General features: G+C 37.5%; 1 protein-coding gene across 1 annotated transcript; it reads right to left on the bottom strand.

Moving 5' to 3' along the window:
- Positions 1-2325: 2325 nt before the first annotated feature.
- On the bottom strand, positions 2326-3252 carry LOC101557655 (olfactory receptor 2H2-like). Its single transcript, XM_004619650.2, has one exon. It carries the CDS (start codon positions 3250-3252, stop codon positions 2326-2328), a length of 927 nt encoding a protein of 308 aa, XP_004619707.2.
- Between the last annotated feature and the right edge of the window lie 13163 nt (positions 3253-16415).

Consider the following 16415-nt stretch of genomic DNA (forward strand, 5'->3'; position numbering starts at 1 on the left):
GTACTTGACATCTTTTTTTTTTTTTTTTGCCTAACCATGGTGGCATGTACTTCTATTACTATATTGAATAGGAGTGGTGAGAGTGGGCAACCTTGTCTTGTGCCTGATGTTAGGGGGAAAGCGTCTAGTTTTTCTCCACTGAGAATAATGCTCATTGTGGGCTGTGATACATGACTTTGACTACATTGAGGAGTGTTCCTTTAACTCCCATTTTGTTGGGAGTTTTCCCATTTTGTCTGTATCTTGTCAAATGCTTTCTCTGCATCTATTGATATTTTCAATAGATGTTGGTTTTATTTTTTCTTTTATTGATATGGTGTATTATGTTGATTGACTTCAAATGTTAAACCAAGCTTGACTCCCTGGGATGAATCCTGCTTCATCATGGTGTATGATCTTTTTGATGAAATGTTTGTTACTCCTGGTGGAGTTTGGATAACATATGTGGTGCCAAGGATAAAACCCAGGTCAGCTACATGCTGGAGGAACACTAAAATGGTGCACTGTATCTCTGACCCATGAGTTCAGGTTTTAAAATAACAATATGGAGAGACCTTTGAGAGAGCATAATGGGTAAGAACACTGCTAACCTGGGTTCAACCCCCATTGCCACACGTCATCTCAGAGTACCTCCAAGAAGATCCTTGGGCATTATGGTAAATTCTGTGCCCCATTCTACCTCCAGCTCGCCGACCCCCAGGAAATATCTTCCCACCACAATACCAGGTTGTTCTTCTACTAATCTCATGTGCTCCTTGTTGCTTTGAAAACCTAAGGCCATATGTGGGAGTAGCCAGGCATTAGGTCAATATAGCCACCATTATGGTAGATTCTGTGTCCCAAATTGCCTCCATCTTGCCATATTCGAGAAAATATTTACCTGCCACACCCTCAGGCTGCATCTTTCTCTAATTGCCCATACTCATTGCTGCTCTGAAATAATACACCCACTACTGAGAGTTGTCAGGCTTTAGGGCCATGCTCTGCCATTATAATAGATTCTGTCTCACACTGCCTACAACTTACTGGCTTCCAGGAAATATCTTTCCACCACACCACAGGGTCACTCTTTTGCTAATTGCACACACTCCTTCCTACTCTTATGGGAGTGCCAGGCATTAGGACCTTGCAGCTGCCCTTATGGTAGATTCTGTGTCCCAATGTGCCTCCAGCTTGCTGGATCCTAGCCCTATTGCTGTTTTAGACATGGTCTTGCAGTGTCATAAATTTGTGTTTTGTCTGGGGAAGAATAAAGTGAAGGGAATGACTCTTGGTTTATCTATAAACTAACATGTCAAATGTTTTATTTGATAGAGATTAAAATGTAATTTTAAGTCTTTAAATTGTAAAGATTTCTAGTCAAATCACACATATTTTAACAACAGATCTATGTCTTGGGTCATGGTCTATAGAATCACATGGTGCTGCGGGGAGTATCTAGGGAGACTCATATTGTATGCTGGAACATGGTATCTCCATTAAAAATCAACTCTAGACTCAAAGACTACTGATATAAAAAAAAAAGACCTATCAGAAGATTGAAGAAAACCTCTGGTACAGAATTTAATACTCAGAACCTTGTCTGGACTCCTGAGAGGAGAGGAACCAGAAGTACAAGGAAGAAGGATGTGACAATAACAAGATAATGTACCACTAGTAGCTCTGTGTTTTTCCCTATGAAAATACCAAGGCAAACATAGAAATCCATGTGCAACCCTTTTCCAAATGTATTAAATGTATTAAGTGCTCTCTTCACTCTGCAGAAGACCACATTCTCTCCTGAATGTAAATTTTTTTCTCTCCTCTCATATTTAAGATATAAGATCCCAAAACAATGAACTGGTTTTCCAGGAACAGAACCTGGGAGTCATAAATTTGTTCTTGTTCTTGACAATAGTCATAATGAAGCAAGAGGACACAAGTAATTTAAAACTAAAATTTATCATATTAAAGCATAATTTTTAAAAAGTCTCTAGGAATTTTGTTTGGTCTAGATAAAAGTTAAGCTTAGAGGAAAATAGACAGGGGGAGAATAAAAGTAATTAAAGAAAAACATGTAAAATATTTTTCTTGCTTTTTATTTTGTAGGCTTGTGTTCATTTTCTTCGCACTATATTCTTTGAATGGTAACTAATAAATATATGTATTTCTACACTACAATGTGCCTAAATAAGCACTTGATACATTCAGTAATGATGAATGTATAGCCAGCACTGAGATATTTGAGCAAAAATTAGCTCTTGCATTTTAGAATTTAGTAGTATATCTTGAGATTTTTGAATTAGATAATCTTCTTTTCTTAGGCATGCCAAGCTCTTTAGCTGTTCAGATCCTCTTTGCCAGTCTCCTTAGTGCACCCTTTACCTCCTTGTTCCTTAGCGTGTAGATAAGTGGATTTAGAGTTGGAGTTACAACAGTGTAGAAAAGGGTGAAAAATTTGCCATTTTCATGAGTATAGTTATTCTTGGGCTGAAGATATACAGCCGTGACTGTGCCATAGAAGAGAAAGACTACAAGAAGATGAGAACTGCAAGTGCCAAATGCTTTTTTCTGCCCTGCAGTTGATTTTATTTTCAGAACAGCCTTAGCAATAGAACTATAGGACCAAATAATTATCATCAAGGGCACCACTAGGAGAACAATACTGGATATGGACATTTGTAATTCATTGTAAGTGGTATCTGCACTAGAAATCTGAATCAGTGCTGGTACTTCACACACAATGTCATCTATCTCTTTACTGGCACAGAAGGGTAACTGGAGGGTAGTAGGAGACTGAATCAAAGACTGAACCAGGCCAATCCCCCATGCAAGGATGGACAGGTTCAGGCATAGTTTTGTGTGCATGATAACATTATATTGAAGAGGATGACACACTGCCACATAGCGGTCAACAGCCATGACCACAAGAAGGACACATTCAGTGGCTCCAAGCCACAAGAAAACAAAGAGTTGAATGGCACAACCGACATAACTGATGGTCTTTTCAGGACCCCAGAAATTAATTAACATCTGTGGAACACAGCTACTAGTAAAACAGAAATCTAAAAGGGAAAGATTGGAAAGAAAGAAATACATTGGGGAATGGAGTTTAGGATCTTTCCAGGAGATGATAATTATAACCACATTTCCAGTAACAGTCATACAATAAAAAAATAGAGTTACCCAAAAACAAATCTTCTCTAGATATGGCTTGTTAGAGAAGCCCAGGAGGATAAAATCACTGTGACTTTCATTGCAACTTTGGGTCATAATTCCTGTAACAGTTGTCTCTTTGAGAACCAGTCCAAATGTAGTTACTTAAAAACCTGAAGGCTCCAATGAAAGATAGGAAGAGGATCAGAATGATGAATTGTTGGCTTCCAGATGAATGTGATTATTGTCTCCTGTATTTTAAGGAAAAGTAAAATATTTAGTTAATTTTTCAAAAATAATTCATTTTATTAAATATTAAGGTACTTGAATATTTAATGGAACTTTTAATAGTTATTTGTTATTCTGTGTATATTCTTGCTCTTTGTCTATCACTTTCATCCAAGTTATTACACAAACCTATATTTGACAAAATATGTCTCTTTATGTAATGGGTAGGTCAGAGACTTTTAACTAGAGATAAATGAGTTTCTTTTTTAGGGAGAGTGAAGGCAAGGTGGGTTACACCAAGCAATGCTCAGGTTTTACTTCTGACTCTGTTCTCAGGGATCATTTTTTCAAGGGCTTGGGAGACCCCATGGGGTGCCAGTGATCAAATCTGAGTCAGCAGTGCAAAAGGCAAGCAGCCTACCCTCGGAACTCTCCCCAGCTCATAGCTAGAGATTTAAAGAAAAAACTGATATTGATGAAAGGCAGTAAATAGCATTTGCCATGTAATTAACAATTTTCTTTAGCTTGCTTAGTTAGCTTACTTAATCCTTTGGAATAAAAAAATACCACATGGTAAAATACTTCCTGGATATCTTACTGTACTTAATATTAAATAATGCTGTGACTAATTCATCAACTTTAAATAATCTTAATCATGATAAAGCTATATGTAGAAAATAAAAATCTTTTTAATAAGATAAAATCATTTAAAATTATGTTAACATTGTACCTGTGTCAAATGGTCTACTTAAGTCATAGGTATAAGGAAAAATATTGACAAGATGTGACATTTATAATTTGTTATTTCACAGGTTAACATTACTGATAAATTATCATACTCTTTAGTAAACTTTCAGTGATATAACTGCATGATACAATCATAATATCTGTATATGTTTTACCTTTAATTTTTGGAGCTCAAATTAATACTATGAATCTGTTTTTTTCTCTCTACCACCCCTAATCTTACCTGTCCATAATTAAGTACATTTGACCACCCCCACACTTAAAGTAGATTCATTTGAATTTAACTCAATGATTTTCATGCTTATAAGACATTATTCTACAGTTATTTCCAGGTACAAATATTTTGTAGATTATTAAGATAAATCAGATATTTTATGTCTCACTATTGTGAGATGCTATTATGTCATGTATTTTAAAAGCCCTATATCTTTTTGATTGTATTTTTTCTGTGCCATTTTTATTACATCCTATAGAAAATTATCAAACAATAATTTAAATGTAAGCACTTTAGTTATAAAATTCTATTCAGATATTTCAGAAGAAGATTATAATGTTGTTTTTTGTTTTTTTTTTTTTTTTTTTTTTTTTGCTTTTTGGGTCACACCCAGCGATGCTCAGGGGTTACTCCTGGCTTTGCACTCAGGAATTACTCCTGGCGGTGCTTGGGGGACCATATGGGATGCCGGGAATCGAACCCAGGTCAGCCACGTGCAAGGCAAATGCCCTACCCTCTGTGCTATCGCTCCGGCCCCGAAGATTATAATGTTTTATAGAATGTTTCTTGCAGCAAGAGAAACAGTAGAGGTATTTACAGCATTTTTGTTGCTTACAGCAGACTCAGTTTTGATCTCTAGCACTTAACTTTTACCTACTTTTCTCTTTGAATCTGTCCACTTTTTTCCAGTTCTCTTTCTCTATATGCAAAATTATGTCTATATATCTATATTAAAGTTTATTCCTAATTACTTTTCACTGAAGGATATTTCCTACCCTACATAAATTATTCATTAAAAATCATGGGTCTAGGGCAGGGAATTTGTCTTGCATGCAGGCTACCTGGGTTTCATCCCCGACACCACATATGGTGCCCTGAGCCCTGCCAGGAGCAATCCCTGAACACAGTACCAAAGGTACTTCCTAAGCACTGTTGGGTGAACCCCCAAACCAAAAACTAAAACAAGATATAAAATAAATTTAAAAATTGAAATTAAAAATTAATTCAGGAGGAGTTTTTATGAGTTTATAAGAAGTTAAATATAAGAATTTAAGTCATATTTACTATATCATTACCTTCATTTCTATTTCCATTAACCAATATTATCTTTTCCCTGCAAATAAAATTTATCTCTCTATTGTTTTTTCAGATCAGTCGTTCTTCCTCCCAGAACAAAGCACTTTTTACTGAAGTCCAGTATACTCCAATCCTGTACTTATAAAAGTGCCATACAATATTCACATTTACATCTTACCTTCAAAAGTAGATGCTTTGTGCCAATATATATTATATCTTTAGATCACCTGACTGTTCTGGAAGTTAGATTCATCTACCAACCCTAAAAATGACTTACCTTAAAATGTTGGCTATATTTTTCTGTCTGCCCCTTAAGGTCTTACTGACACTGTGGGAGTCCACTGGCACATAACCAGGTGCCATCTTGTAGCAAAACACATTTAATTACCCTCAAGGGACTCTTTGGACAAAGCGTGTGATTGCTAGTGAATTCTGGAAAATTTTCCTTCATTTGCAATGACATATACATGTGTATATACACATATACATACACCTATAGATTTATACACATCTATACAATTATCAGGATGCCCTAGAGAATTGATTGAACAGAACTTTCCCTATGTCTCTTACTGTTCATTCTTTCTGAAATATGTTTGAAAATCAATATAAGTTGTATACAAAAATACACATATAAATGCCTTATATGTCTTGAAACATACGGATTTTATGATAAATGTTTATCACTGCTGGCATTCATTATCTTAGAAGTCATGGAATGTTATAATTAATACAACTATAATTTTTGAAGAAATTTAAATAATGTTCCCCAGTAGTCAATTATCAGTTTAGAGGCATGGTTCTTAAAATGCTTATTAAAATCATTCTGTAAGTCCCACCATAAGTTTCTGATTCTGTATGTCCAAGTAAAGGTCAAAGAATTGTTTTCATGACAAAGTCATAGGTGATGGTAATGATGCAGTTAAAAGGGCCACACTTCCATTATGGTATCAGACCACATTGATTTCAGACTGAAGAAGGTCACAAAAAGCAGTGAAGTTCATTTCTTTTTTAGTGTGATTTTTATACATTTTCTTTTCATAAAGTAGTTCACAGTAGTTCACTGCAGATAATACTAAACACCCACCCAACCAGCAAACATCTTCCCACCACAATAAGAGGGATGTGTGTAAAGGTCATTTGTGGAGCATGGTGACAGACACCGGTGCAGAATAGACCCAACCTTGCAAAGCTCCCAGAAGCAAAGCCTCACAAGAGGGAGTATCCAGGCAAAGTTGGCAAGAACAGGGTTTTGGCCAGCACCGGGTGTTTGGCCTTGAGCCTCACTCAACAGTCTAGCCACATGCGTCCTAGACACAGAAACTATCATGTATGCTTAACAAGTCATCCTAACTGCAATATCTAACCTTGATTGGGATTGGACCAGGGCAAAGCAGAGTTGGACAGGTGATAGACCAATAACGCTAAACTTTCCGTGATTGGACCACAGTCTTAAGCTGAGACTCCCTATAAAATATGTATATTTGGCAATAAAGTGAACAGCCATCAGCTGCTCCTGGGGGGAGTTTCTCCACACACTGGTCATCCTTCACCCCACAACTGCCTGAACCCCTACACGTGTCCAGGCATTATTGGGGGGAAAATTGTTCCCCAATATTTGTCACTCTGATTAGGAGTATTTTTACTTGGGTATCTTTGATTTGGCCCCTGGATCTGGGTACTTGTGATTTTAAGCTCTGGGATTTTTCTCAGCAATCTGATGTATTTAACTGTTGCTTCTTCATCAATGTTTCCTTCCATGGGTTTGGATTAGTTTCTTATTTATCTCCAGATGTTTGAAATGTGCATTTAGGTTATTTATTTTGTCCTTTTCTGCTTTAGTAATTAATGTATGCTTGAATGTCTATGCATTTCCCTCTAAGTATAGTTTTTGCTGTGTCCAGATTTTGATGCCTTTTCTTTATGATCACTTTCCTCAATGATTTTTTAAAATTTCTTCCTTGATTTCTTCTTTTATCCTGTTGTAATTTAGTAGTGTATTGTTCAGTCTTCAAGTGTTAGAGTTTCTCCACATATTCATCGATGATTAATTTATATCTCTATGACACTGTGGTCTGTTAGGATACTTGGTATGATTTTAATGTTTGTGAATTTATGAAGGTTTGCCTTTTGCTCTAATACATAATTTGTCCTGGGGAATATTACAGGTGCACTGGAGAAGAATGTGTACTTCACTTTTTGAGGACGTAAATCCTGTACTTATTCACAAGCCATAGCTCCTCTAGTTCTTCATTTAGTGCTCTTATGCCTTTATTAAATTCTGTCTAGTTGATATGTCCAGACATTACATGGAGTATTGGAGTCCCTCACTACTATTGTGTGTTTCCATTCATATGTTTCTTTCAGTTTGTGAACAAAAGCAGTAAACTTTGCTGATCCTACATTAGGTGCATATATGTTAATTAAAGTTAGTACTTTTTTTAAAATTTTCACTTTATTTCTTTTTAATTTATTAAGTATTTATTAGTGAATCAACATGAGGGTACAGTTACAGATTTACATATTTTTGTGCTTGTGTTTCAGTCATACAATGCTCGAGTACCCATCCCTCCTCCACTGCCCATTCTCCAACACCAATGATCCTAGTATTCCTCCACCCCCTACTCCATCCACCCCACCCCACCCTGCCTCTGTGGCAGGGCATTCCCTTTTGTTCTCTCTCTCCTTTTGGGTGTTGTAGTTTGCAATAGAGGTATTGAGTGGCCATTGTGTTCAATCTATAGTCTACTTTCAGCACACATCTTCCATCCCAAGTGGCTCCTCCAACCACACTTTACTTGGTGTTCCCTTCTCTATCTCAGCTGCCTTTTCCCTCCAAGCATGTGAGGCCAGCTTCCAAGCCATGGAGCAAACCTCCTGATACTTATTTATACTATTCTTGGATGTTAGTCTCCCATTCTGTTATTTTATATTCCACAGATGCCTGCAATCTTTCTACGTCTGTCTCTCTCTTTCTGGCTCATTTCACTTAGCATGATACTTTCCATGTTGATCCACTTATATGCAAAGTACATGACTTCATCTTTTCTAACAGCTGCATAGTATTCCATTGTGTAGATGTACCAAAGTTTCTTTAACCAGTCATCTGTTCTAGGGCACTCGGGTTTTTTCCAGATTCTGGCTATTGTAAACAGTGCTGCAATGAACATACAAGTGCAGATGTCATTTCAACTATACTTTTTTGCCTCTCTGGGATTTATCCCCAGAAGTGGTATTGCTGGGTCAAATGGGAGCTCAATTTCCAATTTTTTGAGAAGCGTCCATATTGTTTTTCAAAAGGCCTGAACCAGTCAGCATTCCCACCAGAAGTGTTGGAGGGTCCCTTTCTCCCCACATCCATGCCAACACCAGTTGCTTTTGTTCTTTTCGATGTGTGCCAGCCTCTGTGGTGTGAGGTGGTATCTCATAGTTGTTTTAATATGCATCTCCCTGATGATTTGATGAAGGGCATTTTTTCATGTGCCTTTTGGCAATTCATATTTCTTCCTTGAGAAATTTTCTGTTAATTTCTTTGCAAAATTTTTTGATGGGGTTGGATATTTTCCTCTTGTAGAGTTCAACCAGTGCCTTATATATCCTTGATATCAACCCCTTATCAGATGGGTATTGAGTGAATATCCTTTCCCATTCTGTAGATTGTCTTTGTATTTTAGTCACTGTATCTTTTGCGGTGGAGAAGCTTCTTACTTTAATATAGTCCCATTTGTTTATCTCTGTTTCCACTTGGTTGGTCAGTTGCATGTCATCTTTAAAGATAACTTTAGCTTCATTATCGTGGAGGGTTTTGCCGACCTTGGCTTCAATGAACCTTATGGATTGTGGTCTGATGTTGAGGTCTTTAATCCATTTTGATTGATTTTTGTGCATGGTGTTAGGTTGAAGTCTAAGCCCATTCTTTTGCATGTGATTGTCCAGTTATGCCAGCAGCATTTGTTAAAGAGGCTTTCCTTGCCCACTTCATATTTCTTGCTCCCTTATCAAAGAGTAGATGATCATACATTTGTGGTTGTGTGTAGGGATATTCCACCCCATTTCATTGGTCTGCAGCTCTGCCTTCTTTCCAGTACCATACTGTTTTAATTGTTACTGCTTTGTAGTAGAGTTTGAGGTTGAGGAGGGTGATGCCTCCCATCGTCTTTTTCCCAAGAATTCCTTTAACTATTCGTGGGCGTTTGTTGTTCCATATGAATTTCAGGATTGCTTGATCCATTTCTTTGATGAATTTCATGGGTATCCTTATAGGGATCGCACTGAATCTGTATAATGCTTTGGGAGTATTGCTATTTTGACAATGATGATTCTCTCTACCCACAAGCAGAGGATATGTTTTCATTTTCTCATGTCCTCTTCTATTTTGTGGAGAAGCATTTTATAGTTTTCTTTGTAGAGGGCTTTTACCTCCTTAGATAAGCAGATTCCAAAGTATTTGATTTTCTGGGGCACGATTGTGAACGGGATTGCTTTTTTCATGTCCCTTTCTTCTGTCTCATTATTTACGTATAGGAAGGCCATGTACTTTTGGATATTAATTTTATAGTCTGAGACTTTACTGTACAAGTCTAATATTTCTAAGAGTTTCGTGGTAAAGGCTTTAGGTTTCTCTAGATATAGTATCATATCATCTGCAAATGGTTACAGTTTGATTTCTTCCTTTCCTATCTGGATGCACACAGATGCAGAGAACCAAATCAAACACCTGGAAATTAAACAACTCAATATTGAACAATGAGTGGATCAGGAAGGAAATCAAGGAAGAAATCAAAAGATACCTTGAAACAAATGAGAATGAAGACACGAGCTACCAGAACCTATGGGACGCAGCTAAAGCTGTGTTAAGGGGAAAATTGATAGCTCTGCGAGCTTTCCTCAGGAAGAAAGAAAGGGCCTACATAGATAGCTTAACTTCACAGCTCAAGATCTTAGAAAAGGACCAGTAAAAGGAACCCAAACCAGATGGAAGGAAAGAGATAATAAAACTTAGAGCAGAAATTAACGACATGGAAACCAAAAAAAAATCCTAAAGGTCAATGGAACCAAGAGCTGGTTCTTTGAGAAAACAAACAAGATTGATAAACCACTAGCAAGACTCACAAAGAAAGAGAGAAAACCCTAATAAACCGAATCAGAAATGAAAAGTGGGATAACACAACAGAAACCAATGAAATTCAAAAGATCATCAGAGACTACATACAGAAAGTCTGTATGCCACGAAACAAGAGAACCTAAAAGAAATGGATAAATTCCTTGATTCCTACAATCTCCCTAAGACTGAACCAAGAACACTTGGAATACCTGAATAGACCCATTAATATCAAGGAAATTGAAACTGTAATCAAAAGTCTTCCCAAAAACAAAAGCCCAGGTCCAGATGGATTCACTAGTGAATTCTTCCAAACATTTAAAGAAGACCTGTTGCCGGTTCTCCTCAAGCTTTTCCAGGAAAATGAAGAAACAGGAACTCTCCCAAACAGTTTCTATGAGGCACATATCTCTCTAATACCAAAGCAAACAAAGACACTACTAACAAAGAAAACTATAGACCAATATCCCTGATGAACACTGATGTGAATGAAGATCCTCAACAAAATATTAGCAAATAGAATCCAACAACTCATCAAAAAGATCATACATCATAACCAAGTGGGATTCATCTGGTGCCTTCTGGCCATTTGTATTTCTTCTTTGAGGAAGTTTCTGCTCATTTCTTCTCTCCTTTTTTTGATGGAGTTAGATTTTTATTCTTGCAAAGTTCTAACAGTGTCTTATATATCTTTGATATTAATCCCTTAGCTGATAGGTAGGGTAAATAACATTTCCTATTCTGTGGGATGTCTTTGTATCACAGTCGCCATTTCATTCAAGGTGCAGAAGACAGTTTAATGCAGTCATTTTTGTTTATATTTGCTGCCAGTAAATGCTAAGCGGTGTTTCATCTTTGAAGACACCTTCAATGTCAAGGGTTTGGACTACATTTTCCTCCTGGTACCTTATGGACTCAGGCCTGATATCTAGGTGTGATATTCATTTTGACTTCTGTACCTGGCTTTAGAAAGAGGTTTGAGTCCAACATTTCACATGTAGCTGCCCAGTTTTCCCAGAACCACTTGTTGAAGAGGCTTTACCTGCTACACTTTATATTTCTTGCTCTCTTATCAAAGATTAAGTGAATCATATATTTGAGTGTCAGTGTCAGGATTTCAAGTTTGTTCCATTGATCTGTGGGTTTTAATTAATACCACTTTGTAGTAAAGTTTGAAGTTGGGGAAGGTGAATTTCTCCCATCTTTTTGTGCCCAATGATTACTTTAGCTATTTGTGGGAGTTTTGTTCCATAAAGAGAGTCTCTTGTCCCCAAGCCTGGCTGTCTTCCCCAGGGCCCCTCGGAGGGGGTAGGCTCCAGTTTCCCTCCCCTCCCCAAGCAGAGCTCCCATGGTTGAAGACCTCAAGAGCCTAGCCACAGCCATGCTCAAGATCCCTCTCTACACGTTCATAAGCGCCTCACACATGAAGGAACTGGCAGAGGAACCCAGGTGCATGGGACCTGGGTATGAGACCTCCAAGCCTGCTCAGATCGGGACTGGGCCTCTTCCTCCCAGATTCCCCATTTTCCAGTAGCTAGGTGGTCACACCCAGGGACAGCCCCCGGCACCATGTAATCCCAGCAATGGCCAAATTCCAGAGACTATAAAACCAAGCTCCCAGAAGTGGTCGTGTGACATCTTATAGCCTAGTTCTCCCTGTGAGACAACCTGGCTAGCTACCAAGTGTTTCCTGCCCACATGGGAGAGTCTAGCAAACTCCCCATGGTGTATTCATATGTCAAAACCAGTAACAATGATGGGTCTCATTCCCCTGACCCTGAAAGAGCCTCTAATGTGGCACTGTTGGAAAGGATGAGTAAAGAGAGGCTTCTAAAATCTCAGGGCTAGAATGAATGGAGATGTTACTGAGACCACTCGAGAAATTCGACAATCAACAGGATCATGATGATGATTGTTCCATATGTATTTAAGGAGTGTAATTAACTAAAAGCATTTTGATAATGTTAATCTTCCCTATCCATGAGCAAGGGATGTGTCTCCATTTCCTCATGTTTATTTCTTGAAGTAGTGTTTTGTAATTATTTTTACATAAGTCCTTCACCTCTTTAGTTAAGCTGATTCTGAGGTACTTGAATTTCTGAGGTATTATTGTAAACAGAATTTTTTAAATGCCTCTTTCTTCTCTTTCATAATTTATATATAGGTAGGCCATGGACTTTTCAATGTTGATTTTGTAGGCTGCCACTTTACTAAACAAACCTATTGTTTCTAGCTTTTCTGTAGACTCTTGGGATTTCCTAAGTATAGTATCATATCATCTGCAAATGGGATAGTTTGACTCTTCCTTTCCTATCTGTATGCCTTTGATGTCTTTTTCTTGCCTAACTGCTATGGGCAGAACTTCCAGTGCTCTGTTGAATAGGTGAAAGCAGGCAACTTTGTCTTTTGCCTAATCTTGAGGGAAGGCTTTTAATTTCTCCCCATTGAGAATGATATTTGCTGTGGGCTTGTAGTAGATGACTTTGACTATACTGAGGAAAGTTCCTTCAATGCACCTGATATCCCCCTCTTGCTGGGGGAAAAGGCAGTTGGAATGGAGAAGGAACCACTGAGTAAATGATGACTGGAGGGATCACCCAGGATGGGAGATGTGTGCTGAGAGTAGTCCAGGGACCAAACACGATGACCTCTTAGTATCCGTATTGCAAATCATGATGCCCAAAGTTAGAAAGAGAGTAAGAAAGATTATACCTGCTTAAGAGTCAGGGAGAGAAGTAGAGTGGGGGTGGCGAGTGGGACACTGGGAACAATGGTGGTGGGAAATGTACACTGGTGGAGGGATGGGTGCCCAAGCATTGTTTGACTGAAACACAATCATGCAAGTTTGTAACTGCATCTCATGGTGATCCAATAAAACTTCTAAAAAAAATAAATAAATAATAAATAAATAAATAAATAAAATGAGATGAACAGATGCAAAAAGAATAACATGTTCATCATCACAAGATGTCTCAATAATACTCATCTGTTAACATAAAATGTTAACAAATGTTATTCAAAATAATTTAAAATAAATTATTTGGAGAGATTCTGGAAAATAATGTGCACTGGGATATTCTTCATTATGAAAATATATTTTTAAACTTGTAAATTTATATGATAAATCTCCAATATATTTGTTTCAGGCTGGAGAAATGGTGAATCAATACAACACCTGCCTTGCATGCAGCATTGGCCTGGATTCAACTCCTGCCATGTTCCTGAGCAGAGCCAGAAGTAATCTTTTGGCACATAGCCTGGAGTAAACCCTTAGGACTGCTTTGGTGTGGCCCCAAATCCAACCAAACAAAAAAACAAAAATAAAATAATTTGCCTCAAACTTAAATAAGCTTTAAAAACTTTTGCACATTAAATTAAACATTTTGAATGTTAAAACCTTTAAACCATTTGGAAAATGGGCCTGGAACATTAGTACAGTGGTTAGAGTGTTTGCCTTGCTCATGTGAACCTGGTTCCAAGCACCACAGGTCATGTTGGTAATTTCTTACCTCTTGATTGAGTAACCTCTGATGAGTAATGTCTGATCTTCTCCAGGTGTGGTGCAAATTTCATTTAAAAAAAAAAAAATTTTATTTGTGAATCACCGTGAGGTACGGTTACAGACTTACAAATTTTCGTGCTTGTGTTTCAGTCATACAATGATCGAGTACCCATCCCTCCACCAGTGCCCATTCTCCACCATCAATGATCCCAGTATCCCGCCCACCCCCACATCCTATCCCCCACCCCACCTCTGTGTCAGGGGATTCCCTTTTGTTCTCTCTCTCTTTTGGGTGTTGTGGTTTGCAATAGATATATTGAGTGGCCATCGTGTTTGATCTGTAGTGACTTTCAGCACGCATTTCCCATCTCGAGCGGGTTCTCCAGACATCCTTTACTTGGTGTTCCCTTCTCTATCTGAGCTGCCTTTTCCCCCAGCATGTGAGGCCAGCTTCCAAGTTGTGGAGCAAACCTCCTGGTACTTACCTCTACTATTCTTGGGTGTTAGTCTCCCATTCTGTTACTTTATATTTCACAGATGAGTGCAATCTTTCTATATCTGTCTCTCTATTTCTGACTCATTTCACTTAGCATGATACTTTCCATGTTGATCCACTTATTTGCAAAGTTCATGACTTCATCCTTTATAGCAAATTTCATTTTTAATTTAGGAAATCCTTAGGAAAGTAAATATATTGCTATCAAATTTTCTGTTAGTCTTTCTGACACAAAACTCACAAGTGAATACCTATTCGATTGTCATATTTTGATTTATAATTTATACATTCATATTAATTAAACTATGTTTTGGTAATCAGATACAGTTTGTATGGAACTTAAATTTTTTAATATTCTTATTATAGGTCCATAGATATTATGTATGAAAATGTAGAATAAGGGGTAAGGCACTTGCCTTGCAAGCAGCCAACTCCTGTTCAATCCTGGACACCTCATATGCTCCCCTTACCTCTGGCAGGAGTGATTACTGAGTACAGAGCTAGAAGTAAATCCTGAATAATGCTAGGTGAGCCAAACACAAAATGATACTGTTTATTTGTTTTGGGGTTTTGTGTGTGTGTGTGTGTTTTGCTTTTTGGGTCACACCTGGCGATGCACAGGGGTTACTCCTGGCTCTGCACTCGGGAATTACTCCTGGCAGTGCTCAGGGGACCATATGGGATGCTGGGAATCGAACCCGGGTCGGCCGCATGCAAGGCAAACGCCCTACCCGCTGTACTATCGCTCTAGCCCCACAAAATGATACTGTTTAAAAGAAAATTTTTACTTTCTCAGGATTTGATCTTAGTATGTGAATTAAAGTATCTCAATATCTCAATATTGAGGTATACATGACCAAAATAGTTACTCACAAGTAATTTTCCTATGAGACCTCTCTATTTTTGGCCACTATTGGGTACGGCAGTAATTGCTCTTAGTGGAAAATAGATTCCCTGTGGTCTATTCTGGGTTCATATCAATTCCTCCTATTGCAAAAACTTCAGTGTTCACTGAATCTGAAAACCAGCAGCACCAATGCACTGTATTTTGAATTTTAAGATCTATATTCAGATTTCTTGGATCTGTAAATTACTGAAAAGAATCATCTTCTTGTCTTAGAAAACTAATTAGAAGAGTAAAAGAATATTTTCAGAGGCAAGTAAATAACAAAAGACCATATATTTCTCTTTCACATTTACATGTAATACACATGATATATTATCTATGTAATGAAAAATATCTTTGTTTACGTTACCTGATAATGTCAGTATTCTTCTAACCATTACAGCCAAAATTTTGCTTAGCATTCATATTTGCCTGCTAGGAGGAATGTTTAAAAACTCTGAGTATTATATTTAATCAGTTCCCTTAGCTCCACTAGAAATAAATTATCTTTTATAAGATTGCATATCTTATTATACTGCAATATAACCTATGATATACTTTGTGTGACATAAATATTACAGATTCATCTCTAAATATAGTCTTATTTATTTATTTATTTATTTATTTATTTTTTTGCTTTTTGGGTCACACCCAGCGATGCTCAGGGGTTACTCCTGGCTTTGCACTCAGGAATTACCCCTGGCGGTGCTTGGGGGACCATATGGGATGCCGGGGATCGAACCCGGGTTGGCCGCATGCAAGGCAAACGCCCTACCCGCTGTGCTATCGCTCCGGCCCCAATATAGTCTTATTTTTAAAACATGTTATTATTTTAAGGCAAAATATTTTCTCAAAAATGTCACTTTCAAGTATTGCATTTTTAAAATCTAATCTGGTGTTTTGAGGAGGTACATAGGAATTTTATGATTAAATAAAAGAATAAATGGAGGATTTGGTTCCTCTAATTTTTTGAATGTGCATTTTTTAAGATATTTTTCAGTTAATGTGATTTCATCTTATAATGTTGAT

Source organism: Sorex araneus, chromosome 2, assembly GCF_027595985.1.
Source record: "Sorex araneus isolate mSorAra2 chromosome 2, mSorAra2.pri, whole genome shotgun sequence".
Taxonomy (NCBI): Eukaryota; Metazoa; Chordata; class Mammalia; order Eulipotyphla; family Soricidae; genus Sorex; species Sorex araneus.